The sequence below is a fragment of the Odocoileus virginianus genome, chromosome 4 (genome assembly GCF_023699985.2).
Source record: "Odocoileus virginianus isolate 20LAN1187 ecotype Illinois chromosome 4, Ovbor_1.2, whole genome shotgun sequence".
NCBI lineage: Eukaryota > Metazoa > Chordata > Mammalia > Artiodactyla > Cervidae > Odocoileus > Odocoileus virginianus.
In genome coordinates this window covers 22,059,080-22,084,172 of record NC_069677.1, presented here as the reverse complement: position 1 = coordinate 22,084,172, position 25,093 = coordinate 22,059,080, and the positions used below count along the sequence as shown (strand labels likewise).

General features: G+C 41.3%; 1 protein-coding gene and 1 long non-coding RNA gene across 6 annotated transcripts in view; one reads left to right on the top strand and one right to left on the bottom strand.

The window, feature by feature from the left end:
• The window catches only part of MASP1 (MBL associated serine protease 1), a 69,924-nt gene extending 69,099 nt beyond the window's left edge, over window positions 1–825 (bottom strand). The window contains exon 1 of one of the 3 annotated variants that reach the window (XM_020870070.2): window positions 701–825. In XM_020870070.2, the coding sequence (XP_020725729.2) occupies window positions 701–705 (5 nt within the window). In that variant the 5' untranslated portion in view covers window positions 706–825. The remainder of the gene's footprint in view (window positions 1–700) is intronic. The other 2 variants (XM_020870072.2, XM_020870074.2) reach the window with 2 other exon arrangements.
• Window positions 826–967: 142 nt separating this feature from the next.
• On the top strand, window positions 968–23,774 carry LOC110122557 (uncharacterized). Of its 3 annotated transcripts, XR_011487252.1 has the most exons (5): window positions 968–1,063; window positions 10,714–10,844; window positions 11,791–11,896; window positions 23,289–23,317; window positions 23,420–23,774. It is a non-coding gene; the product is annotated as an uncharacterized lncRNA (long non-coding RNA). The 3 variants fall into 3 exon arrangements; XR_011487251.1 differs by lacking the exons at window positions 23,289–23,317; window positions 23,420–23,774 and adding an exon at window positions 17,269–18,084 and having other exon boundaries at window positions 975–1,063; XR_011487250.1 differs by lacking the exons at window positions 23,289–23,317; window positions 23,420–23,774 and adding an exon at window positions 15,462–17,260 and having other exon boundaries at window positions 975–1,063.
• The last annotated feature ends 1,319 nt before the right edge of the window (window positions 23,775–25,093 follow it).

Genomic DNA, 25,093 nt, shown 5'->3' with positions numbered 1-25,093 from the left:
GAAACAATTGCAATTTAAAATACTAGGTTCAGAATCAGGAAGACTTTTTTTTTAAATTTGAGATATCCCTTTAAGAGTCATTTGGTGCAATTCATAGCCTGATTCATGCTACTGGCGGCTTCTGATTTCAGTAATAAATGCAGAAATTTATAGGGGACTGTAAAATGTGGACAGGTTTTTGCATTTCTAAACTGAGGTTTAAACTAGCAAACTTCTGAAGGTTTAAGAAGCCACAGAGCTGAGCAATGGGGATCTGGTTTCTTTTCCGGTCAGAGCAAATAAACACACAAACACATATTTAACTCACAGAGTGTTGGAAGAGAGAAACCAGTGTTCTTTTTAAAGAAGGAAAACAAAAACTCAACCTTGTGGGCAACAGGAGGAAAGTCACACTGGTCGGCGGGCAGCACCCTGCGTTGGCAGAGGAGAAATCTGAGCTCCAGCGGCACCGGCGGCATTTGCACAGAGCCACAGCCTCCCGTTTCAAGTTGCAAGTCTCTGGAGTCCCAGGCAAGGCCCCAGCCTGGCTCCCTTCTCAGAGCCCCAAGAACTGATGAGGAGCCCCTGCACCAACCACAGGACACGCAGGTGAGTCTGCCCAGAGACAAGGTCAGACCTTCCAGGGCTACTTGGCATCTGGTCCCTGAAAGCCACCCCCCCCCCCCGCCCACCCCATGCCCACTTCTGCCCTGGCACTCACCTCATTTTCCTGCCTTGAGTGCTCCTGGCTGCCTGGTCCCCTTGGCCTGACTGTCTGCGAGCTCGTCCCCAGTGTGGTATCAGCCTTATCTTTGTTCTGAGGTCCCTGTGTGACTCTGGAATTGGCTGGCATTCTCCATTCAGGTCACGCCTTCCCCTGCCTGCAACAGATCCCCTCTCCCCCTCTCTCCCTCTGCCTTCTCCTCTCTCTCTCTCCTCTGACTTGCTCTTACACACACTCAGAGGGACCTGACAGAACAGAATCTGTCTTCTTCCTTACAAGATCTCCTCCTCCAGTTCCCTCCTTCATCCTGTAACGGCTGCTTCCAGCTCCCGGGAGAGAATCACTGAGGAGCTCGAATAGGTATTTGTATCACCGGGTGCGTGTGTGTGCATGTGTGTGCGTGTGTGTGTGTGTGTGTATAGACAGTGGAGAGGGACAACGTCAGCTCTCCCCAGTCTCCCTTGCCAGATGGCTATAATTCTCTGCTCGTCTTCAGGACACTGGCAAAAGGACATCAATTAACCAAGGACAATACTAAGAAGGCAATTCTAATATCTACACTAGGCAAATCCCAAAGCTTGTCTGTCTGCAAACAACCACAGGCTTCCTGGTGAACTGAGCAGCTGGCTGGGCTTGTGAGCTAGCGGCCAGTCCTTCAGCTGGCTAGTTGTTCCTCACCAGCTGAAAGTGAGGCTTGAGCTTTTTACTGACTTGGACTGTGCCGGGGCCTGATACCACCCGGGGAGGACCCACCGCAGCCAGAGAGCCTCACACCCCATGGCTGTGAAGAGACCTGGGCCTGTGTACGTGGCTAGACCCAGGGATTGTGGAGAAAACAGCACCAGATCTCAGCCAAGTTGAATAAGGAAATCCCTTTCTCCACAACAATGACCACCAGTCCTGAACAAGGCGAGGGATGTCTGGTTATAAAAAGTACAGTTCACTGAGATCACCTTTTCTGTGCTAGGCACAGGATTAGGTGCAGACATCATCTCAATTACTTCCACAAACTTGAGAGGGTCACACTATCGTACCCATTTTACAGACAAGAAAACTGAGGCGAGAGAGTTCATAACTTGCCTAGATTATCCAGCCTCTTATTACTCCTACTGCTGTCACAGCTAGCAGTTAATATTTACTGAGCACTATGTGTCAGGTACTGTTCTAATAATGGGTTAACTGCTTTTGATTCTCTTTACATTTTGCAAAGCTGAGTAGTAGTATTATTCCTGCTTCCAGATGAAGAAACTGCTCAGAGAATTTAAGTAAGATACCCAAGATCACACAGCTAGAAAGTGATGGGGAAAAATCTGAGCTGGTATCCACTGTGTTGTGCTGCTTCTCACTAACATATTATAGTGCATATGGCATTACAAATACATAACACAGTCACAGAGAAACTCAATTTGGGGCATTTTTTGAAAAGAGCAATTAGAGTCAGAGTTAGCTATAATCTTTCCTTTCTATTTAAGCGAACTGTATACTTTGGACTCAATAGTTAACATCTCTGATCTTATTTCCTCATCTGGAAAATAGGAGTTGCTGTGAGACTTAAAGGAAATTATCCTTATTCTTTTTTAGTTGTTCAGTGTACTCAAGAGACGACTCCCACCCCTTCCAAGCAAGGAGGCAAACACATGCATTCTCCATACTCTGATAACACTGCTTTGGCACATTTTGGGGAACAGTGCCTTGAATCTTGCTGAAGTTCTCCTTGTTCCATTTTTTTCTCCAGTTTCTCTATTTTATCACCTTTAAAAGTCAACTTCACTAAGCTGGGCATTATTAAGAGGGTGTGTTTGATATTGTGGGTGCAAGTATATGCGAAGAGGAAATGTTTGAACCTAGGCACTGTTTTAGCAAAATACTACTTTCTGGTTTAGGCAAGAGGGAAAAAAAAAAAAAAAACCCTTTAAAAGTCCCATTGAGACCCAGAGGGATCGGGTAGAGAGGGAGGTGGGAGGGGGGACCGAGATGGGGAATACATGTAAATCCGTGGCTGATTCATGTCAATGTATGACAAAACCCACTACAATATTGTAAAGTAATTAGCCTCCAACTAATAAAAATAAATGAAAAAAAAATAAAGTGATGGCTATTAGACTTAAAAAATAAAATAAAAGTCCCATTAAGAAGACTCACAGGCTCCTCAGACATCAAATAACTCTCACACAACATTTTAATGATTTAAGTGTAAATGAATCAGAAACACATGGGCTGCATTTCTCTTGGAATATACAAGCCTTTTAAAACCAAGAGAGGAAGAGCTTGGCACGAAGCACCCTGCACCATGCAGAGGGCCCTGCCCACTAAAGACATTGCCTCCATTAGTGCTGCAGATGAGCTGGCCCTCTCCTAATTTAGGGCACATCCAGGGAAATGCAGTCATTTGTTCTGGGCAGAGAGGGGAGAGTTTGGGAGGGAAAGCCATCAGCTTCTCCTTGTAAAGTGTCACAGAGCCACTGAGCCTCCCAGAATAATTTCCTATGTTTTTTTAAGGCTGCCAACGCTCAATGGGAGGCATTTGAAATATGTTCTGAGCCAAAGTTCTGCCAATATACAGCAGAGCTGATATGTGCTTCCTTGGGAGTTAGCCAAGGCTCAGATGGAAACTGCATGAAAACTGTGGCTTGGGACTGATCTGGCCTGGATTCAGGGCAATTTCCCATTGTGTGGGGCTTCACTGGTGATACAGTCCTGATCTTTTGATAAGAATGTCCTGGAGCAACATGAATAAATCATGAAGAGTGGGAAGAATGGGAAAGACAGTGGTCTAGGAATAGACTCAAACATGGGTAACTCATATGTGACCTTGGGCAGGTCACCTACTTTCTCTGCTGCAGGAGGGGAAGGAGGGACATCAGTTTCCTCCACTATAAACTCAGGGGATAGGAGTCCACTGGGAGCATGGAGCACATATAAATGTGAGTGTGAGGACTATGGAATGAAATTGCAGTGGGGGTGGTGAGGTGAATTGCTAATAATCTGTTAAAAGTCAAAGAGCTCAGAGTGGCCTTCTAATCTTTACACTTGCTTTTATCTGTGGTCATAATATCATTACATCACTCAGGATTCAATCATAGGTATTCAGAAAGATAATTTCTAAGAAGATTCAACTTGTTTTAAAAAATGGTGATGAAAAGGTTAACATACTTACATTTAGGAAACTAACAGTATGTCAGTTAGAATCATAAAAGTGTAGAATGATGGATGTTGGCTCAAGATCCCGTTTATAGTAAGGGAAATGGATCAGAAACCTACTACTAAGAGAGTAAATACTACGGCATTCCTGCAACTAGAACTGGGCTTCGTTTACATGTTCTATCAAAGTGTTTATTATATACAACTCTTGAGCACAGACTTTCTGGAATTCCATGAATGTGTTGGAAAATGAAAAATATTTGGGCAAAGAGTTTTTATTGGCCAACTGTGAATCCAGGCTTCCTATAGAATATCTAAAAACTGATAAATGGCCCCAAAGATTACACCTGAGAATTAAATTTTGGGTTATTCAATACACTGACTGACAGGATGCTGGAAACCCTGACTTCAGAACCTATCAGGTCATCAGAATAACATGGGAAATTAAAAAATAACAATGCCTGAACTTCATCTCAGAAGATTCAAATTCAGTGAATCTTGGGAGGGGCTCTTGAGTCTATAATTTTAAAAGCTCCCATGCACAAGTGTCCCATTTTTGGAGAATGATCAGCATCTAGAGCCTTGGACTCCTGACCCTAAATCCAGCTCTCTTTCCCCTCATCTGTAGGCCCCTGATCCTGCCTGTGGACTTTGAGCATTCCTGAGCCATGCTGTCATGTGACTGCAAGAATTTAGGGGACGGAAAAATAATTTATATGCAAAAAATAAACCAGGCTCTATTATGGGCTGAAATGTGCTCCTCCAAAATCCATATGCTGAGGCCCTAACCCCCAGTATCTCAGGATGTGTTTGGAGACAGGATCTTTAAAGAGGTGATTAAACTGGAGGTTGTTAGAGTGGGCTCTAATCAAGTATGACTGGTATCCTTATAAGAGGAGGAGATTAAGATACAGACCACACAGAGGAAAAATGGGGTGAAGAGACAGCCATCTGTGAGCCAAGGAGAGAGGTCTCAGAAGAACAACCTTGATCTTGAACTTCCTGAAAATACCAGCCAACACCTTGAGCTTGAACTTCTAGTCTCCCAAACTGTGAGAAACTATATTTTTGCTGTATAAGCTACTTAGTCTCTGATCCTTGGTCATGGCAGCTCTGGCAAACTAATACAGACTGTCTAATAGCAGTTCTCCCAAAGCGTTAAGCCCATACCACCACAGTGTCAAGCTAATTTCAAGCACCACATACATGGAATTAACAAATACTGGGCAAGTTAAGGTTTTGTTTGGTAGGTGATAAGAGAAACCTTGATTAGTGCTGAAACAGAGCTTATTTTCCTTGTGTAGCAAGAAGTGAAGCAGAAGGTGGGCCTGGGGACATTTTCTGTGTTTTTCTGTTCTGCCAGTCCTAGGAGTGGTGATGTGCCCTAGGGTTAGGTACGTGAAACATAGACCATCTGTTATGGGCTGAATTATTTCCTCCCCAAATTCATATATTGAAACCTTAACTCCCAGTATCTCAAAATATGAACATATTTGAAGATAGGAGCTTTAAGGAAGTGATTAAGTTAAAATAGGGCTGAATGGGCCTAATCTAATTGTTAATGTAAGAAGAGTTTAGGATACAGAAAACACAGCAGGAGACCATGAGGGAATGCAGGAAGAAGGCAGCCATCTGCAAGCCAAGGAAAAGGCTCTCAAAAGAAACTAAAGCTGCCCACACCTTGATCTTAGACTTCCGGCCTCTAGAACTGTGAGAAAATTAATTTCTTTTACTTGAGTGACCCAGTCTGTGGTATTTCAGTATGGCAGCCCTAGGAAGCTAATACACCATCTATACTTGCCTTACCTTTGCTCACCTAAATATGTTTGATACGAATCTTAGTTGCTATTCACTCATATTAGGTCTCCCCTGCCCCAGAAATTCCTCAGATGCTAAGACCACATGGACCAAGAAGATACAACCATAGGACAGGATTAATTAGGCCTTCAGAAGCAAATGAAGAGCAGGGGTCAGACTTTGTGAAAGGTCAGGGGATTCAGGACTATCACCTCCCTAACTTTCTAGTGCTGTTTTATGACCATTACTTTTCCAAACTCCTTCTAAATTCCCCTGCTTTTCTATCATCCTGGCACACTCTACTCATCTCTATTACTGTCATCTTCTAATTTCTTTATCCTACCCTCTGTTCCTTTCATTAATAACTTGGGCAAGTGACACCGTGCCCACCTCTCTTCTCCCAGTTTCTCCCGACATCCTCAGTGACAATGGCCTCTCATTGCTTGATCTCGTTTAATGATGATTTCTTCCATTTCACCGAAGCCATCTGCTCTGCTTATAGCCATATCTACGTCTGGAATCTTACTCTTGTGATACCCCATTCCCTGACCACTGTCTCCCATCTTTCTAAGTCTGACTTCTTCAATAACCCTAGAATTCAACCTCATCAGGATAGCCAGCCCTCTAACACCATTCCATTTCCAGTCTATCAGATTCTCTTGGCTTTATATCTTTTCTGAATTCCACAACCAATCACCATCACTCCTTGGTGGATTCTTTTTCTTCTTCTTCGTTATTTGAAACCAGTTTCTTGACTTTCTTACTTCAGAGGAATGATTCTTCATATTTCTGGTAAATCATTGAGAATCTAATGAAAGCCACATTCCCTCTGTTTGGAATATCCCCAACAAGGCCACATAATTCACTCCCTCACTCCTTCAATTCTTTCTAAAAATGTCACCTTATTAGTGAGGTCCTTCCTGGCCACTCTGTGCTATTCTATTCTCACCCCCATTTGCTCTCCCCATATCCTGCTTCATTTGTCTTTGTGGCACTAGCCACCAGCTAAGATGGTATTTATTTTAAGTTTTTATTGGTTTGTTGCTTGTTCTCCACCCCATTAGAATAACACTGTCTGCAAGTGTACAAATATTTTTGTGTTTTTTTGTTTACTGCTCTATTCCCAGTACCAAGAATAATGCCTTTGGCTTGCACAAAATAGGCCCTTAATAAATATTTGTGGAATGAATTTTCTTCCAAGAAACATTAATAAGCACTGTTCTTCAAATTTGGGATATAATTTCAGGGGCTTGATGGCACTCCTAAAACCATGAAGCTCAGAAACTTAATCATAACCAGTCTTCTCAAATATTTCTCATACATCTCACTATAGTTTTAAAAATCATTACATACTGATCACTAGCAAATCTGCTACTTCTTTAGGCTAAATGTCTTCCCATAGTTCCTCATGCTCAAATCAAATGTCTATTCTCACCTCCACCTGAAGGTTCCATTAGGCAGAAGTCATTATCTATATCCAACTTGCTCATTCTCTCATATGAACAATGTTCATGAACTACTATCAAATCAGAAATTCAAGTCAGATATTTGAGTGTCATCACTGACTTATTTTTTCCTTTTCTTCTCATCTGCCATCAATCAATAACTCCTATTGTTCACATATAAGTGTCTTTAAAATCCATCATTATGCATAGCATCCATTCCCCATTGCCCTTGCACTAGTGGAATGATTCATTAGTTTTCATTGGATTATTTCAATAACTTCTCATTGGTTTCTTTACCTTTAGTACCACTCTTATAAGTATACAAGTCTCGTTAATTCTCTCCCTTTGCTAGACCTTTCAGATCCTTCCTTTGCCTAGAGAATAAAATAAAAATACCTTAGAATAGCCTTTGAGCCTTAAAGTCTAATGCTGCCGTGAAACTGAAGTAGCCTGCAGTGCTGAGCCAACATGTGGAGGACAGCTGCCTGGAGAAAGGCCTGGATCCACAGCAGACTTTGCCTAAGTGAGAAAGAAACTGTTGTGTGAAGCCACTGAACTCTTGGTGTTGTTTGTTACTGTAGATAATTTAGCCTATTCTGAATGACACAATACTCTTACATGGGCTTGCTCTTTCACCTCTGTATTCTTCCCCAGAACCAGCACGCCTACACATCACACTTTAATGTCTAGAACTGGTTCCAAATTCATTTCATATTCCAGATTTTATCATGCTATCTCCTGTCTGTAGGCACTTACATACTCGGTTCTATTGGTCCTTAATGCTATTTTCTTCCTCATTTCTCTACAGAACTTCCTCTTATTTATCATTTGAAATCTTTCTTAAACATCAGCTTCTCTGGAAAATTTTCCCCAATCATTCAACATGGAAGTAAACACCACCTTTGTTCCTTATGCTTAAACTTTAAATTACACTTTAAATTGCATTTTGTCAAATTATAGAGCAATTTTTTTGTTGACTTGGGTCATTCTTTCATCACAATAATCTGAGGTTCTGAACAATATCCTTTGTACTTTCAACTCAAGAAATGCTTATTGAATGCATAGATGTCTAAATAAATTTTTAGAAAGATATCTAAAAAGGTAAACACACAATTAAGTCTATAATTATAAATTATGATGAATGCTACACAGAACTATGAAAGAGGATAATAGAAGGGCCTAATTTATGCAGAGTGGTCAGCAAAGTCATGGTGAACTGTTATTTAAAATCAATAGGATGAGTACAAGTTTGTTAGTGAAGAGCTGGTGATTTCTCAGCGATGGACTACCCTACTTGGACATCACATGTGTGGAAACTCCCCATTTTTATAACCCAGTTCATAGAAATAATAAAGATATAGAAATGTCAACAGCTGCACTCAGAATCAAGAAAAGGAATGACCTGTGGATGAGGAAGTGGGAAAGTCCATAAAAGGAGGGTGGTGGATGAGAAGTTGTGGCAGTGAGTTTCCCACAGTGGGAACCCATCCTGACCACGTGGTAGGTCTTCACAGTCCTGCTGGGGCTGACAAGACTGTATGCAAAGTCAGTGGGAAAGGAGCAAGAATCACCAACACAGAAAAATTGCCAAACAAGAGTCAAAGCCTGTATATGGAAAAGTGATACTAAACTCAGTAAGAAAAGGATTTCATGGAAGGAAATAGAGTTAATAGAATCACAAGAACAGGATTTTAAAATAAACTGTCTCCAGCAAGTTAAAGGAGGGGATATCATCTATGAGACAAGGCGAAAGATTTGAAAGAAGAACAGGTTGAAATGCGAAAAAAAAAAAACAACTGGACAATTAATGAAATTACAGTAACAATTTTGCATTTATTAAATGTTTATTGAAATTAAAAAGTAAGATGCAATTGTAAGTATAAATAGCTGAATGGCTACAAATGAAAAATTAATTAATGATTTGAAAATTCAAGCTGAAGAGTTCTCTCAGATAAAGAGATCAGAAGTATAGAAAAAAATAAAGGGATATAGATTCTGAAGTTCTTACATATGTCTAATAGAATTTTCTTTAAAAATGAAATAAAGAGGGGGAATGTGAAACAAACTTTGATGATATATTGGCCTTAGAATTGGCCAAGAATTGAGAAAAGACAAGAATTCTCAGACTGAAAAGATCTACCAAGACCCAAGTGAGATATTTACATAAAATTAGACCTAGATTCCTTGTCATGAAAGGTCAATGTACTAAGAATAAAATTAGAATCTTAAAATTACCAATTTTTAAGAGAAAAAAAATGAAATTAGATTATCATTCAGACATTTTCACCAGCCACGTGGAAACAAAAGGGAAATAGAGAATATCCAAATGTGAAAAAAGAAAATATCTTTAAATTTATCATTTTTTACTAGCTGAAGGATTATGAAAGTGAAACTGAAATAATGACTCTACAAAGCCTACCATTTGCCGGCCCTTTCAGAAAGAGTTACTGGAGGATGTTGGAGCTGGTTAGCATTGGTGAAATTGTGGAAAAATAAACACGTTAGAACCTTGGTGTTTCAGACGGTAAAAAACCTACCTGCAGTGCAGGAGACCTGGGTTCAATCCCTGGTTTGGGGAGATCCCCTGGAGAAGGAAATGGCAACCCACTCCAGTATTCTTGCCTGGAGAATTCCATGGACTATTCCACGGGATTGCAAAGAATTGGACATGGCTAAGCGACTAACAATTTCAACACTTTCAAGTACACGTGTATCATGCTTGTCAGAACATAAAGTGGCCTGGCTACTTGGAATACAATCTGGGGATATTAACAAAATAAAAAGAGGCATATCCTACAAACCAATAATCTTACCTCAAGATATCTGTCTTAGAGAAACTTCCATTTGTGAACATATTTATTGTAGCATTATTTGTCAAGGTGAAAAACAGGCTTCAGTGGAGTAATGGCTAAATATAATATAGTCATACTATGGAACACAAAGCAACAATAAGAAGGGATATGAAAGATCTACTGATATATACATCAACCTGGATTTATCTCTAAGATTTACTGTTGAGTGAAATGGGCAGGTTGAAGAATGGTATGTGCGTTAGGATACTATTTATTTAATGAAAAAGCAATAGGTTCAACACACAATACATATTTTGCTCATATCATAGATATTTTGCATATATTTTCCATATACAGCTGAAAAAAGTGGTAGGAAATAAATCACAAATAACTAGTTACTTGTGTGGAGGATATGGTGAGACGCTTTATTCATATTTATAATAAGCAAAACTTTCAGTGGCTGATCAGGGCTGTTTAAGCAGGGGATTTTAAGGATAAAGGAGGACTCTGGTTATCGTGAGGAAAATGGATTTGGAGGCCAGTTTGGAGCCTGTGGCAGTACTTAGGACCATCGGGCGCTCTGGGCACAGAGCCTGGGGCACATGAAAATATTTTAATTTCTTTTAAAGTCAGAATTAAAAAATAAATAATGGATATATAATAAAGAATCCAGTTATCTTTGTAGCAATGCAACAATAAAATATAATGTTTGTTTATTTATTTATATTTTTATGAATAAAGCCCAGATTAGGAGAGAGAATGCCTGGATGGATCGGACTGGTGGTGGTGAACATCGAACCCAGAGGATAAAGACAAAATATATTTTGTCTTTCAGAAAAGTCTGAACCTGGCCGAGAATTGAGAGTGAGGAATTGAGGGAGAGGAAGACAGCAAAGACAACTCCCAGAATTCTGACTCAAGATTGTATTGTTGCCACTTACTGAGATGGGGGAAGAGTGGAAGGGGGTGAGTGGGGGTCAGGGTGTAAGGAGCCTTGCATGCCACACTAGATGTGGAAAGTCTACTAGGCAGGCTGGGGATTTTCTCAACTCTGGGTAAATGAGAGTCATGTGGGGCGCTTGAAAAATTCAAATTTCTGCCACAGCTTCCAGACCTGATCCCATCCGAAATCTTGAAAGGGCTGAGGAACGCTGACATTTTAGGCCACAGAAAGGCAAGATGTTTAAATGGAGAATGACACGATCAGATAGTGTTTTGTTTTGTTTTTAAATTCATAGTTGAGAACAGTAATGAGTTCGCGAGAGATTGGAGGATAATCTGGAGCTACAATACCTAACAAACCCAGGCTGCCTGATTCTCAGCCGCTCCCAGGCTAGGAAAAATTCAGTGGAACTAAAGCTGTTTGGAAAAGAGCTGAGACGACCTCCTGGCCAGACCCAGCCCAGAGCACAGCTTGGCTGAAGCCCGGGGGGCATTTGGAGCACATGGGCCTTGGGGCCATCAGCATTCTCTGGCCAAACTGCAGTACTAATTTAAATTGTCACAAAACAGTGAACCTGAACCATAATGACCTTTTTTTTTTTTTAATGGTAATTATTTTAATTTAATTTTTTATTGATTTATTTTTTTTTCCCATTTATTTTTATTAGTTGCAGGCTAATTACTTTACAACATTGCAGTGGTTTTTGTCATACATTGAAATGAATTAGCCATGGATTTACATGTATTCCCCATCCCGGTCCCCCCTCCCACCTCCCTCTCCACCCCATCCCTCTTTTAAAAGCAGGATTTTAAGACCAAAAGTATTTCCCAAAAAAAGCATTGCAAGAAAGCTGGCCAACCCTCAGGTAATGATTTTAAAATGGTGGGCTTCAAAATATTTTCGGGCCTTAGATGAAGGGGCTAAAGCAGGAAGGGGCGCAGAGCTCTGTATGTGTCTTTACCCATATAGGACTGTGAACAAGCATGACCCTTCTGAAGACATGCCAGCAGACCCTGATAGTTGAGCAGAACGTGATGCTCAACGCTGCACTCATCAGGACAGTGAGGGTATTTGGGTAAGCTGTGGTAACTCTCCGGGCCTGAGTTGTTTTGTTTTTCCCCACAAGATGGGAGAAATGATAGCCCTTTTTTTTACATCTTGTTTCAAGGACACAGTTGTTCTTAAAGTCTTTTAAAGGAGTGATACCTTTGGGATTCTAAGGAAAGTCAATCTTCTCTGGAGAAAAGTATAAAATTTTCTTGTATCTAGATATTTATAAGACTGGTGATTAATCCTTGGTGAAGTGAAAGTGAAATTTGCTTAGTGGTATCCAACTCTTATGGATTTCTCCAGGCCAGAATACTGGAGTGGGTAGCCTATCCCTTCTCCAGGGGGTCTTCCCGACCCAGGAATCAAACCTGGGTCTCCTGCATTGCAGGCAGATTCTTTACCAACTGAGCTATGAGGGAAGCCAATCCTTGGTAATGTTTATAAATTGCCTGTGAAGCTCCTGGCCCTCTGTGGAGATTCAACCAATAGTAATTTTTATTAATATAATTAGAAAGTAAGAGTAAGGACCATGATAGGTATACAAAGAAAGTGGCTTTCAGGATGGGCCTGAAAAGATGAGTAGGATTTCAAGAGGCCAAAAGAAAAACAAGAGCTACAGTAATGGCAAAAATTGAAGTAAGACTCAGTGATGAAGGGATTACCCAGAATGAGTAATACTACGGAGACTTAGCTCTTTCCAGGTGTGATATGCATTATTTACTTCAACCTCTACAATGAGATATTGTTAGAGAACAGGAAACAGAGAAAAGGAAATGTTCTTACTCAGAATTACCCACTTAACTTTGCTCCTGCTTCCTTAGCAAAGAATTGATTATCTTTCTGTCATTACAGGTTCATTTGCACTTTCTAGAGATTTAAGCCAACGGAATCATACAGCATATACTCATATTTGTCTGGCTTCTCTCACTTAGCATAATTATTTTGAGATTCCCTCATGTTGTTACACATGTAATTAGTTCATATGCCATGATTTGCTTATTCATCTGTTCATGGACACCTGGATTATTACCAGGTTTCAGCTATTACAAATAGAGCTTCTGTGAACATCCATATATGTGTCTTTGTTTGGAAAGATGCTTCCATTTTTATTTGGTCCATCTCTAGGAATGGGATGGCTAGATCAGATAGTAGGTATATGTCTAATGTTTTAATACACTACCAAACATGTCTCCAAAGTGGTTGTACAATTTTACATTACCACCATAGTGAAGAGCATTCCAGTTGTGCCATACTTTTGCCCAAACTTGGTAAGTTCGATTTTTGAAAAATTTAAACCATTATCATATATATGTAGAGGTATCTCATTGGATTTTAATTTGCATTCCCCTAATAATTAATAATTTTGAGCATTTTTAAGTGTTTTCATTCATGTATCATTTTTGGTAAATTGTTCAAACCTTTTGCCTGTTTTTAAATTGTGTTTTTACCTAATTATTGATTTATTTATATATGAGTCCACTGTATATCAGACTTCCTAGGTGGCACTAGTGGTAAAGAATTTGCCTGCCAATGCAGGAGACACAAGAGCCATGGGTTTGCTCCCTGTGTCAGGAAGATCCCCTGGAGGAGGAAACGGCAACCCACCCCAGGATCCTTGCCTGGAGAATCCCATGGACAGAGGAGCCTGGCTGGCTACAGTCCATGGGGTCACAAAGAGCCCTACATGATGAAGAGTCTAAGCACACCCTGTTTATCAGATGCATAATTTGCAAATATATCTCCCTTGTCCATAGCTTGTCTTTTCATTACTTTAATGTTTTCTGCAGAGGAAAACTTTTTAATTTTGATGAAGTACAAGATCAATTTTTTTCTTCTATAGATCATGCTTTTGGTGTTGTATCAAGGAAATCTTTGCTTAACCCCAGCATTCACAATAATAAAATACCATGTACTGGGGATTTAAACAACAGACATTTATTTTTCAGTTTGGAGGCTGGGAAGCCCAAAAGCAAAGTGCCAAAGATTGGGTTTCTGGCGAGAGCCCTTTTCCTGGTTTGCAGACTGCCTTCTTGTGGTGTCCTCACATGGGAGAAGGAGAGGGTGTCTTTTCTTATAAGGGCGCTAATCTAATCACGGGCACCGCCCTCATGATCTCCTCCAAGCTTAATTACTTCCCAGTTTCCACCTCCAAACTATCTCATTGAGGTATAGGGCTTCAACATACGAATATTGGGGGATACAAATGTTCAGTCTCTAACACCAAGGTCACAATAGTTTTTCCAGTATTTTATTTTTTTATTCCCTGTATTTTCTTCTAAAATTTTTAGATTTAGATTCACTTTAGGTCTATGATACTATGATTTACATTTAGGTCTATGATCCATATGCAGCTGATTTTTGTATATTGCACAAGATTTGAATTGAAGCTCATTTTTTAGCAAATAGATATCCAATTGTTTCAGCATCACTTGTTAAAAAGGACAATCCTTTCTCCACTGATTTGCTTTTACACCTTTGTCAGTTGTCCTTCAGTGTGGATTTGTATCTGGTTTCTCAATCTGTTCTGTTCATTTATTTATGGATTTATGCCAGTACCACATTGTCTTAATTACTGTAGCTTTAGAAAAACCTAGAAATATGTAGTGTTAGCTCTCCTGCATTGTTCTTTTTCAAAGCTGTTTTAGAAATAGTTTGTTAATTCCTACCAGAAAGCCTGCTGTGATTTTGATTGGAATTTTGTTGAATCTATACATCAGTTTGGGGAAGAATTGATATCTTAAGAATAATTAAGTGTTCATATTAAGAACATTCAGTATTCTCCTTTTTTTTTTTTCATTCAATAAACTTTCATTGACCTCCTTTCAAAGACAATGGGCTGCTTTTCTGGGCCTGATGTCCTCTGCTAGCGATCAGAAGTCATTTTGTGGCATTTGCTCAGCGTTCAAATGTTCTTTTGATGAATTTGTAGGGGAGAAAGTGGTCTCCCCGTCCTATTCCTCCGCCATCTTGGCTCCTCCCGAACATTCAGTATTCTTAAGTGAACACCGTATATCTCTTCACTTATAAAGTTCTTTAAAATTTCTCAGTAATGATTTGTTGTTTTTAGTGAATAGTTCTTATCTACCTATTGTCATATTTATCTCTAGGTCTTTCATAAAGTTTGATTTCATTGCATATGACATTTTTATTTTGATTTCTGATTGCTTATTGCTAATATAGAAATAGAAGTGATTTCTTTCTGTCTTCTGCAATCTTACTGAATTTACATTTTAGTTATAATAGCTTTTTTTAAGATTCGATCAGATTTTTTACATAGATGATCATATCATCAAAAGAATAAAGACAGTTTTACTTCTTTTCTTTATCTTGCTTTGTTGCACTGGCTGTAACCAAAAGCGTAATATTGCATAGAAGTAGACACTGAACATCAAAGTTTTATTCCTGATCTTATGGAGAAAGCACTCAGTCTTTGCCATTACGTTAGTTGCTAACTGTGGGATTTTTGTAGCTGTCCTTTATCAGATTGAGGAAGTTCCCATCTATTCCTAGTTTGCTGAGAATATATACCAGGAATGGCTGTTGGATTTTATCAATTATTTTTTTCTGCCTTTATTTATTTATTTATTTAGGCCATGCCACACGGCTCATGGGATCTCAGTTCCCCGACCAGGCAGTGGAAGCACAGAGTCCTAACCACTGGACCCCCAGGGAATTCCATTTTCTACTTCTATTTCATTTGTTAACATTTAAAATGTCAGTGTTAAAAATTTACCACATTAAAAATATGGTAAATTACATTGATTTCTTGACTTTTTCAGAAAGTTAATCTTGCGTTAACTCTACTTGGTTATGATATATTAATCTTTTTGTGTATTGTTGAATTCAATTTTATAAAATTTTTAAAATAATTTTTTACATATGGTTTTGAGGCATATTGGTATGATGTTTTCTTGTAGCATTTTAATATGATTTTGGTATCAGGAAAACACTGGCTTCAAAGAATGAGTTGAGAGGCATTCCCTTCTCTTCAATTTTCTGAAAGAGTTTGCATAGAACTGGTATCCTTTCTTTCTTAAGCATTTCTTAATACAATGAAGTTATATAGGCTTGAGTTTCCCCCCTTCTTCTCTGTGGGGAGATAATTTTAACTACAAATTCCATTTATTTAACAGATAAAAGGTTATACAAGTTATCTGTTTCATCTTGAGTAAATTTTTGTGTTTTTCAAGGAATTTGTACTTTTTATCTATTCTGTCTTTTTTAAAATTTATTTTTAATTGGAAGTTTAACAATATTGTGTTGCTTTTTGCTTAATGGCATAACAGTGTCGTAGTATTGCTTTATTGTACTTTTAATACTTATAAAGTCTTTAGTAATGTCACCTTTTTTATTTCTGAATTTGGTAATTTGTATCTTCTCTGTTTTTGTGCTGATCAGTTTTTATAGAAGTTTGTCAATTTTATCACCTCCTCGAAGAGGCTGCTCTTGATTTCATTGATTTTTTTCCCCCCAACATATCTCTATTACATATTTTTAATGGATTTATCCTCCAGTTCTTTAAAGTTGTGTATCTGGAAAGGTCTTTACCCTTCTCTTGTTTCAAAAAGATATTTTCATGGAAGCAAAAGTCTCTATTATTCTGAATGCAAAGAAAGGCATAATTAAAATGACAGTATACATATATCAAGCACTTAGTTTATGCCAACAACCTTCTGAGTTAAGCATCATTATTATTTGCATTATACAGACTTGGAGACCAAGGCTCAGAAAAATTTAAGTTTCCCAGTGTCATATACCCAACAAGCAACAAAGCGACGTTCACACAAATCCAGAGTCTCTAATCTTAACCACAAGAGAGACAAGATTCTGCTGTCTATCAAGAAAATAGAGGACATATGAGTACACAGTCCAGGAAATGCCTCATGTTTATAGTTCTGAGAGAAAAAACAAGTCACTTGAGAGTCATTCTAGACTTTTTCCAGGACAATGGTTGTTGTAGCCACACGTTCCGGGAACCAAGCTCACTCAGAAGGACAATGCAGATAGTGGAGTCCAGTTTATTACACCGGCGGGCCCAAGGCAGAGTCTCCTCTTAGCCAAGGACCCCGACCAGCATTTGTGAAAATCTTTTATACCCCATGTGTACGTGTCCAAACCCACCACCCCAAATTCCTTGAGACTTACATAAACTAAGGAAGGGTAAATACAATCCCAATAACCCCATCACTTATGTGCCATGTGCTCAGACAGTTAAACAATTAGCCAATAATCAGTAAGCACGAGGTTACACTTCGACAGGTACAGAAAAATTTATGGCCTGTCTGGAGGAAGGGGTGATTAGTGTGTGTGTTCTCTTAGGCGATGAGTAACCTGGATACGATCTTCAAGGGTCCCCTGTCCGGAAGGGGTCTTATCCTTCTGTTGTCGTTTCCATAGGCACTAAACACAGAGTGCAGAGTCCATTGGAGAGATGGCCGAGCAGGATCAGCATGGACAGGCCTGAGATGGAGTCCAGGCCCCATGAATTCCTTCTTCATGGTCTTAGCAGGAAACTCCTGGGACCCTGTGAAACCATACAGCTCCCCAGAGACACTTACAAAGAACACAACCAACAAAACTCCAGGACATAGCTTATTGATCAAAGCCGCTGAAGTCATTCCCAGAGCCTGAGAAATCTTCATAAAATTAGCAGCTGGGGGTTGGAATGGGTGTTGGTTCTAAGAAGGCATTTCCCTATGGATGGCTGCACACACTCAGATGAAAAGACAGCCTCACTGATAGTGTTGGGTGGGGTAGCATGTTCTTTTCTCAAATGTTCTGTGGAAGTAGCATGGATAAAACAAAGAACACTGGGTCTGCACGCATGCTACCTGAATGGATGGATTCAGATCTAAGAACCTGAGCAATCCATGTTGCTTGCCTGGGCCTGTTTCCTCATCTATAACAAAAAGACATGAGTGGTGGTTCAGCCTACCATTTGGTGCTACAAAAGTGAGAAGGATAATTATTGTTGTTAATATTTTTCTGAATGTTTCAGGATTCTGCACGGAGATACCATGAAACCATTTTATATCACACACTGAAAACTGAAATATACCAAAAAAGCTGCACCAAGTTAGGATTTGGAACAGAAATTATTTACAAAATAGGCAATGCTACTGGGCATGTTTTGGTCTTCAATTAAATTCTTTTTAAACTCTGGCTCCATGGTGTAATGGTTTTGGAATTAGTAATAATAAAACATTAGTTACACCGGTGAGTAATGGTTTTATTTAAAACAAGATGAAATGTTAACCCAGTGATGCCCAGAACCAAACATAAGGCCTCTAAGTGAATGTTAGAGGCCATTGGTGGGGTCATTGCTAGTAACCGTTAGGTGGAGGGCTGAGATATACACAGCACAGCTCCCTGCATCTCACCTCATTATTTCACCTTGCTGTTTTATCTGTGTCTTAAAATCCTTTTGGAAGCACTCAATATTGACCTTTTTTTATTTTTTTAACACTGGCAGAGACACTGGGATTCAGAAAAATTGATTTGGTCAAAGTCTCATGGCTTGCAGGGGTGCAGGATCTGATATGAGGTGTCAGCTGGGGCAGGTGCTTGCGTAACTGGGGAGCATCCACTATCTTAGAACGGGGATAATACCTACTTCAGGTGCTTACTCAGGGCTTGATGCTTACTTAAAGTGAAGTTGCTCAGTCATGTCTGACTCTGCGACGCCATGGACTGTAGCCTACCAGGCTTCTCCGTCCATGGGTTTCCCAGGCAAGAATACTGGAGTGGGTTGCCATTTCCTTCTCCAGGGGATCTTCCCGACCCAGGGATCAGACCCAGGTCTCCTGCATTGCAGGCAGACGCTTTACCCTCTTGAGCCACCAGGGATGCTTACTTAAGTACTAAATAAAAGTTAGCTATTCTTCTTCATCTCCCACCTCACTTTCCATTGCGGCACACGGGGGTCTTGGCAAACACAAGCACAGCCACAGGCAAGCTCCCACTTCCGTAGTCAGTCCCCCACCCACCACGAACGTGCCCCAACAAACCAGTCTGGAATGGAGTCCATTCTGCTCCTCTCCGGGCTTGTGAGTCCTGGGCTTTGGAGGTCTTCCCCCCAGGGCTCCTTTCCCTCCCTCTGCCTGGGAGAACTTCAGAACTTCAGCCTGGGGCTATCCTCACCTGATTCTGGTGACTTCCCAGGGGTGGGAGTGAGGGCAGAAGGGCTGGGCGGGCAGTGCTTCATTTCAAGTGGAAAGGGAGAAAGAAAAGGAAAAGCTAGAGTGACCTTCTCTTGAGGGGCCGGTCCCTGCTCTGATATCTGTCAAACTCCCTCCCATTTGTCACCCTCCTCCCAGCCCGCATCTCTTTCTCCTCTTTGGCTCCAGGCCTCAGGGCCAAGCTCCCTGGCAAATCTGCATTTTTTCCCCCCTGGAACTTGGGGCCTGTAGCTATCTTCTGGGTTTGCAGAGAACCCATGCCAGCAGCAGTTATCATCTGAGGACTTGCTGAAGACCCACATTCCCTGAAGGAACCAGGCCTACTGAATGGGAACTCTAGGGGTGGGGCCCAGCAGTCTGTCTTATAAGAAGCTCCCCAGGTAATTTTAAGGCAGCCGAAGTGTGAAAATTACTGTTCTAGGGAAATGAGTGGAGAAGGCAATGGCACCCCACTCCAGTATTCTTGCCTGGAAAATCCCATGGACGGAGGAGCCTGGTAGGCTGCAGTCCATGGGGTTGCGACGAGTCGGACACGACTGAGCGACTTCACTTTCACTGTTCACTTTCATGCACTGGAGAAGGAAATGGCAACCCACTCCAGTGTTCTTGCCTGGAGAATTCCAGGGACGGGGGAGCCTGGTGGGCTGCCATCTATGGGGTTGTACAGAGTCGGACACGACTGAAGCGACTTAGCAGCAGTAGCAGTAGGGAAATGAGGCAAAGCTGAGGACCTGATTATTCAGCTCTGCTTCCTGAGCATAGTCAGAACCTCCCAAATTGTGGTTAAAGAGGGTAAAGTTCTCAAATCTCTTCTGAGTAGATAGAGAAGACAGGCTATAAAAAGAAATAAGAAAGGAAAGAGTTTTCTCAGCAGGAAAAACAGGTATCTGATTTTCTTGGACCCTCTATTGCTTCTTCAGAGACCACCCATGCCTTCCAACAAAAATCTCTGGGGCTAAGCTTCTGCAGCTGCCGTCCAAAGGGACACAGGCAGCAAGGGAGCCGTGGCCACATTCCAAGAACTTAAAAGTTCATGAGACCTTGGGAGGAATCTCAGAGCTCAGCCACCCAATTCTTCTTCTGATGCTTGAGTCTCTATCAGCCTCTGAAGGGAACTCACTACCATTCAAAAGCTTTGATAACTCAGAGTCCTAGAAAGTTCTTTCACTGGACACCAGAACAGGGCTGTGCTTTCTTGTTCACTCTGATATTCTTACTCCCCCTGCTCCCATAGGGTTCAATAAGTACTAGTTGAATGAGTGGATGGATGAATGAACTAATGAGCAGACATTCTGCCCAGTTTATGTGGTTAGAAGCACAGTGTTCCTACGAAGGAGGGTGGCAGCAGTGAGCCTGGGACGCTGCTTCTGTGACCCACCCAGCCAGTGCCTTGCTGAGGGTAGGAGCCCTTTGAACTTGAGACGGATGGGGGAGCTCCAGACCAAGAGGTCCCTGGCACAGGGAGACGACTCTTTCAAGTGTTCTGAGTGTCAGGGCCCAGTGGCAGCCTTCCTCCACGGCAATGACTTATTACATTCCTGAGTAAGTGAAGGGAAATTCAATCCATATGTTCCGGAGTTATTTGCACAATACTCAGCAAGATGCTGCTGTTGTGTAAGAGCCGTTTGACGTCGGTGGCATGACTTTCTTCTATCTGTTCTGAGAAGAGTTCCTGAAGAAAAGCCAATTCTACTGTCCCTGAAGAGAGAGGGGATGGAGCACAGGGGCCAAGTCGTCTAGGGCCATCCTGCAGGCAGCTCAGGGCTCGGGGAGACCGGCAATCTCAGGAGGCTGAGGAAAGGGAGACTCCCGCCCAGCTCTGCGCCCACATGGGCTCAGCCAGCTGCTGCCAGAACAGCCTCAGTGGCGGATGGGGTGGAAATAGCTTAAGCAGTTGCTGAAGAACAGGGAGGAAAAGCAGTCGCATTGGGAAGATGGGGGCATCAGAAAGAGCACCTGGGTTGCATTCTGGTGTAACTTTGGGTAAGTTACTTCCTCCCTCCCAGCCTCAATTTCCCCTTTTGCAAAGTGTGAGGCTACACTCATGTTTCACCATCCTCATGCATCCTGATAGTCTATTCTAGGGCCCTTTTTTGTGTCTTACTATGAATATTATCTGGCAATACCTGGATAATATTTTTACCACAATCCTTAGTAAGAAATACATTTCACAGAGTAACTAAGTATACGTAACTGAAACAAAGTTTTCATAAATCAAGGCTTACCCTTCCTGCAAGCACTGACATGTTGATCAATGGAAAGCAGAGAGAATCCAGAAATAAACCTACACATTTATGGTCAAGTGATTTCCAACCAAGGTGCCAAGGCAATTCAATGAATAAGAACAGCTTTTTTAGGTGGTGGTGGCACAATTGGCTATCCATATTCAAAAATACATACATACATATATGCATATGTACACTCACAATGCTTCACATGATACACACAAGTGAATTAAAAATGGATCCTAGATTGAGATATTAAGAGCTAAAAGTAAGTAGTGAACTATGTGTTTGTGTTAACAGCAAGGATGAACCCTCATGAACATTATGTGAAGTGAAAGAAGACAAACGTGAAAACTAAATACTTTGTGTTTCCATTTATGTGACATTTCTAGAAAAGGCAAAACCTTAGAGACGGAAAGCAGATCATAGGTTTACTTGGGCTGTAGGGCTGTGTGGGGGGGAACTAATAGGTGTGGGGGAACTTTGTGGAGTGACAGCAGTATTCTAAAACTGTGATGAATGTTATTCAGCCCTGTAAATGAGCTAAAACTCATCCAATTGTACCCTAAAATGGGTGAACTTTACAATATACACATTATAACTCAAAGAGATATGACAACTAATAAAATTAAACCGGAAGGATAAAGATGATACATGATTTGTTCAATTGTGTTGTTTTTTGGGCGTGATGAGTTAGTTCTGGACCATCTCTTATTGTCTTATTAGTCTCTCTTCATAACATCCACAGCATCACTGCACATAAATATACTACTCATGAATACTAGTCATTTGAAAAGATTAGAGTGATTAGGCTTATATTGAACACTAAAACTTTTTAAAGGAGTTTATAAGCCTGAGCAAGTTTTCTAACATTACGCAATACCACCAAACGCCGTTCAGTTCAGTTCAGTTCAGTCACTTGGTGGTAATTCTTTGCGACCCTATGGACGGTAGCACGACAGGCTTCCCTGTCCATCACCAACTCCCGGAGCTTGCTCAAACTCATGTCCATTGAGTTGGTGATGCCATCTAGCCATCTCATCCTCTGTTGTCCCCTTCTCCTCCTGCCTTCAATCTTTCCCAGCATCAGAATCTTTTCCAATGAGTCAGTTTTTCTCATCAGGTGGCGAAAGTATTGGAGCTTCAGTTTCAGCATCAGTCCTTCCAATGAATATTCAGGATTGATTTCCCTTAGGACTGACTGATTTGATGTAGACCATAATTAGCCATAGTTTCAGGTATATAATTTGTCATACTCCCCAAAGGCATAATCTGATAGCTCTGAATACTTGAAAAAAGGAAAAAAGTTCTGTTTCTTTTTAGTAGCTTAGTGTGGCAACCAGACACCTCCAAAGATTTTCTAATCAGTTCAGTAGCTTCCAAACCTAACTGATCATGAGAATGATTCATGGAGAGCCTCCTACCTCACTCACAAGACCCAGGCCATCAGAGCATCTGAGGGGTGGAGATTTAGGATTCTTTAGCCTTAGAAGGACTTCCTAGGTGGTCAGGGAGATTTGTGAGTTTCATTTGGTGAGATCATTGTGATTAGATTTGAGATAGAGCACAATGAACTAGTTTCCAGTTACAGTTAAAAGATCAAAGTTTGCAAATGAATGACTTAAATATAAAGCAGAGTATAGATTAAGTTGTCTCAACAATCACACCACCCACTCTTCCTCACTTTCATTCCTTTAGAAAGGGATGGAGTAACAGTCTTAAGCGAGAATTCTGCAAATCCCTGGATCCTACATTGATAACCTCAAATTCTTAGCTTTTAAGAGTCTCATAATCCTTTTTAGTTAAATGGAGAATATAATCAATTTTTATTTTTTAAAAATAGTTGTCTGCCATTAGGTTAAGTTGCCCTTTTTTGTATTTTCAGATGCTAATTTTTAAACCAAGTGCAGAATTTACATTTGCATGGTTAAAGTCAGTTTTTAGGTCTTCATTTGAGACTCAACATTTTTTTTAACACTTAATCTAGTTATTTAATGAACTCTATTTCTCCCAGGTTTACTTATCAACTCAAATTTTGACAAGGTAAGTTTACTTATTTACACTATTTGTTTTCTTTTGTCCCTTACTTTAGTCAACCTGTAAACCTATTTGCATTCACACTTTTCCTCTTATCATCTGCCTCAGGAAAGGAGGGTCCTGCCTCTGGGGGCTCAGGACTGCTCCCCAATCCTGCCTGCGCTCTGGGAGCCCCACCTATGTCTCCTGGACCCTCTGCTCTGATGTCAGCCCATGCGTCCTCCAGCGCATGGAAAAACATCCCAGTCTTTCCCATCTAAAACCAAAATGCTTCCACACTATCAGTCCCTTTCCACTCAGCCTCCATTCCCCTTTTCATTTTCTTTCCTGGTCAAGCTTCCAGAAGGAAAATCCCCTGAGTGTTAGTGCTTCTCTCCTGCAGGGACTTCCTACCCTCTGCTGTCTGGCTTTTGTTCCCACTGTTCAATAAACCACTGCTGGATAGAGTCAGTAACGACTGTGTAGTTGTCCAAATCCCATCAACCCATTGTCTCTTCATACCTAATTTAACTTCCGTGTTGAGTTTGTTTTGAGGAACTAGTCTCTCCTTTTTTTCATGTGTGTGTGACTGGTCCCTATTTTATTTTTTAAATTAATTTTTTAATTGGAGGAAAATTGCTTTACAATGTTGAGTTGGTTTCCTCCATACAGCAATGCAAATCAGCCAGAACTATACACATATCACCCCCCTCTTGAGCCTCCCTCCCTTCCCCTCATTCCCTCCCCCTAGGACATCACAGACCACCAGGTTGGGCTGTTTTACACATGGTATGTGGATGCCACTTTCTTCATTTGTTCCACTCTTTCCTTCCCTTACTGTGTCGACAAGTCCCTTGCCTGTATTTGGGAAGGAACAGTCTCTCCTCCTTAAAGCCGTCTTCCTTCCCTTTCTCAGGCGCGGCTTCTCCCTTCCACTTCCTGTTTCCAGTTTTTCCTCCACCACCACCTTCACTGCCCACCGCCTACATGCTGCCTTCTGTCCTCTGCTCTCTCCTCTTCTCATTCTCCTGTGTGATACCTCGAGTGTGCCCTCAAGTCACACGTATCAGAAACACTCAAAGGGTTTGCTTCTTGCTGAAAGTGCAAATGTGCAGACCTACCGAACCCGAATCTCTGGAGGGAACCTGGGAATCTGCATTCACGCTGGCTCTCCTGGGAATTCGAAAGCATGATGAAGTGTGAGAACAGCGAGCTCTATGGACATCCACTGGGCCACACTTTTTAATCCAGCGTTTCCTGACTCATCGACTCCACTGCTGTCCAGGCCCCATCTCATTGTTCTCCTTAAAGTCTCGCATGGCCTTCTCTCCCCTGGAAACTGAGGCTAAGCTCCCAGATCCTGCCATTAAGGCCTTTCTCATTTGGCCCTGGTGCAGCTCTTGGGCTAGGCTTCCTCTCCCCACAACTCTCAAGAGTTCTCCACATGGCAGACGGACCCTTAACACACCTGCCTGCCCCACCTCTGGGCCTGGTTGTTCCTGCTGCTCTCCACCAAGTTTCTCCTGAATTCACCTTCAAGTCCCAGAAACTTCCCTGAACAGTCTTCATCGAAACTACCCTGAGCCTGACAGCCATACCACATTCTCTGTTTGCCCTTCGGGCACCCGCGGCCCCCACTCAGTATTGTCCTGGCTGGGCCTCCTACTCGCTGGAGCTCTTCACAAGGGGACCCACACCTGCTCTTTCTAGGACCCCAGGAGCATGGGGTTTCATAGCAGAGAACGGGAAGACAGTGGCTGTGGTGAGAGGTGTGAGGAAGGTGCTCCTGGTTCAGACACAGAC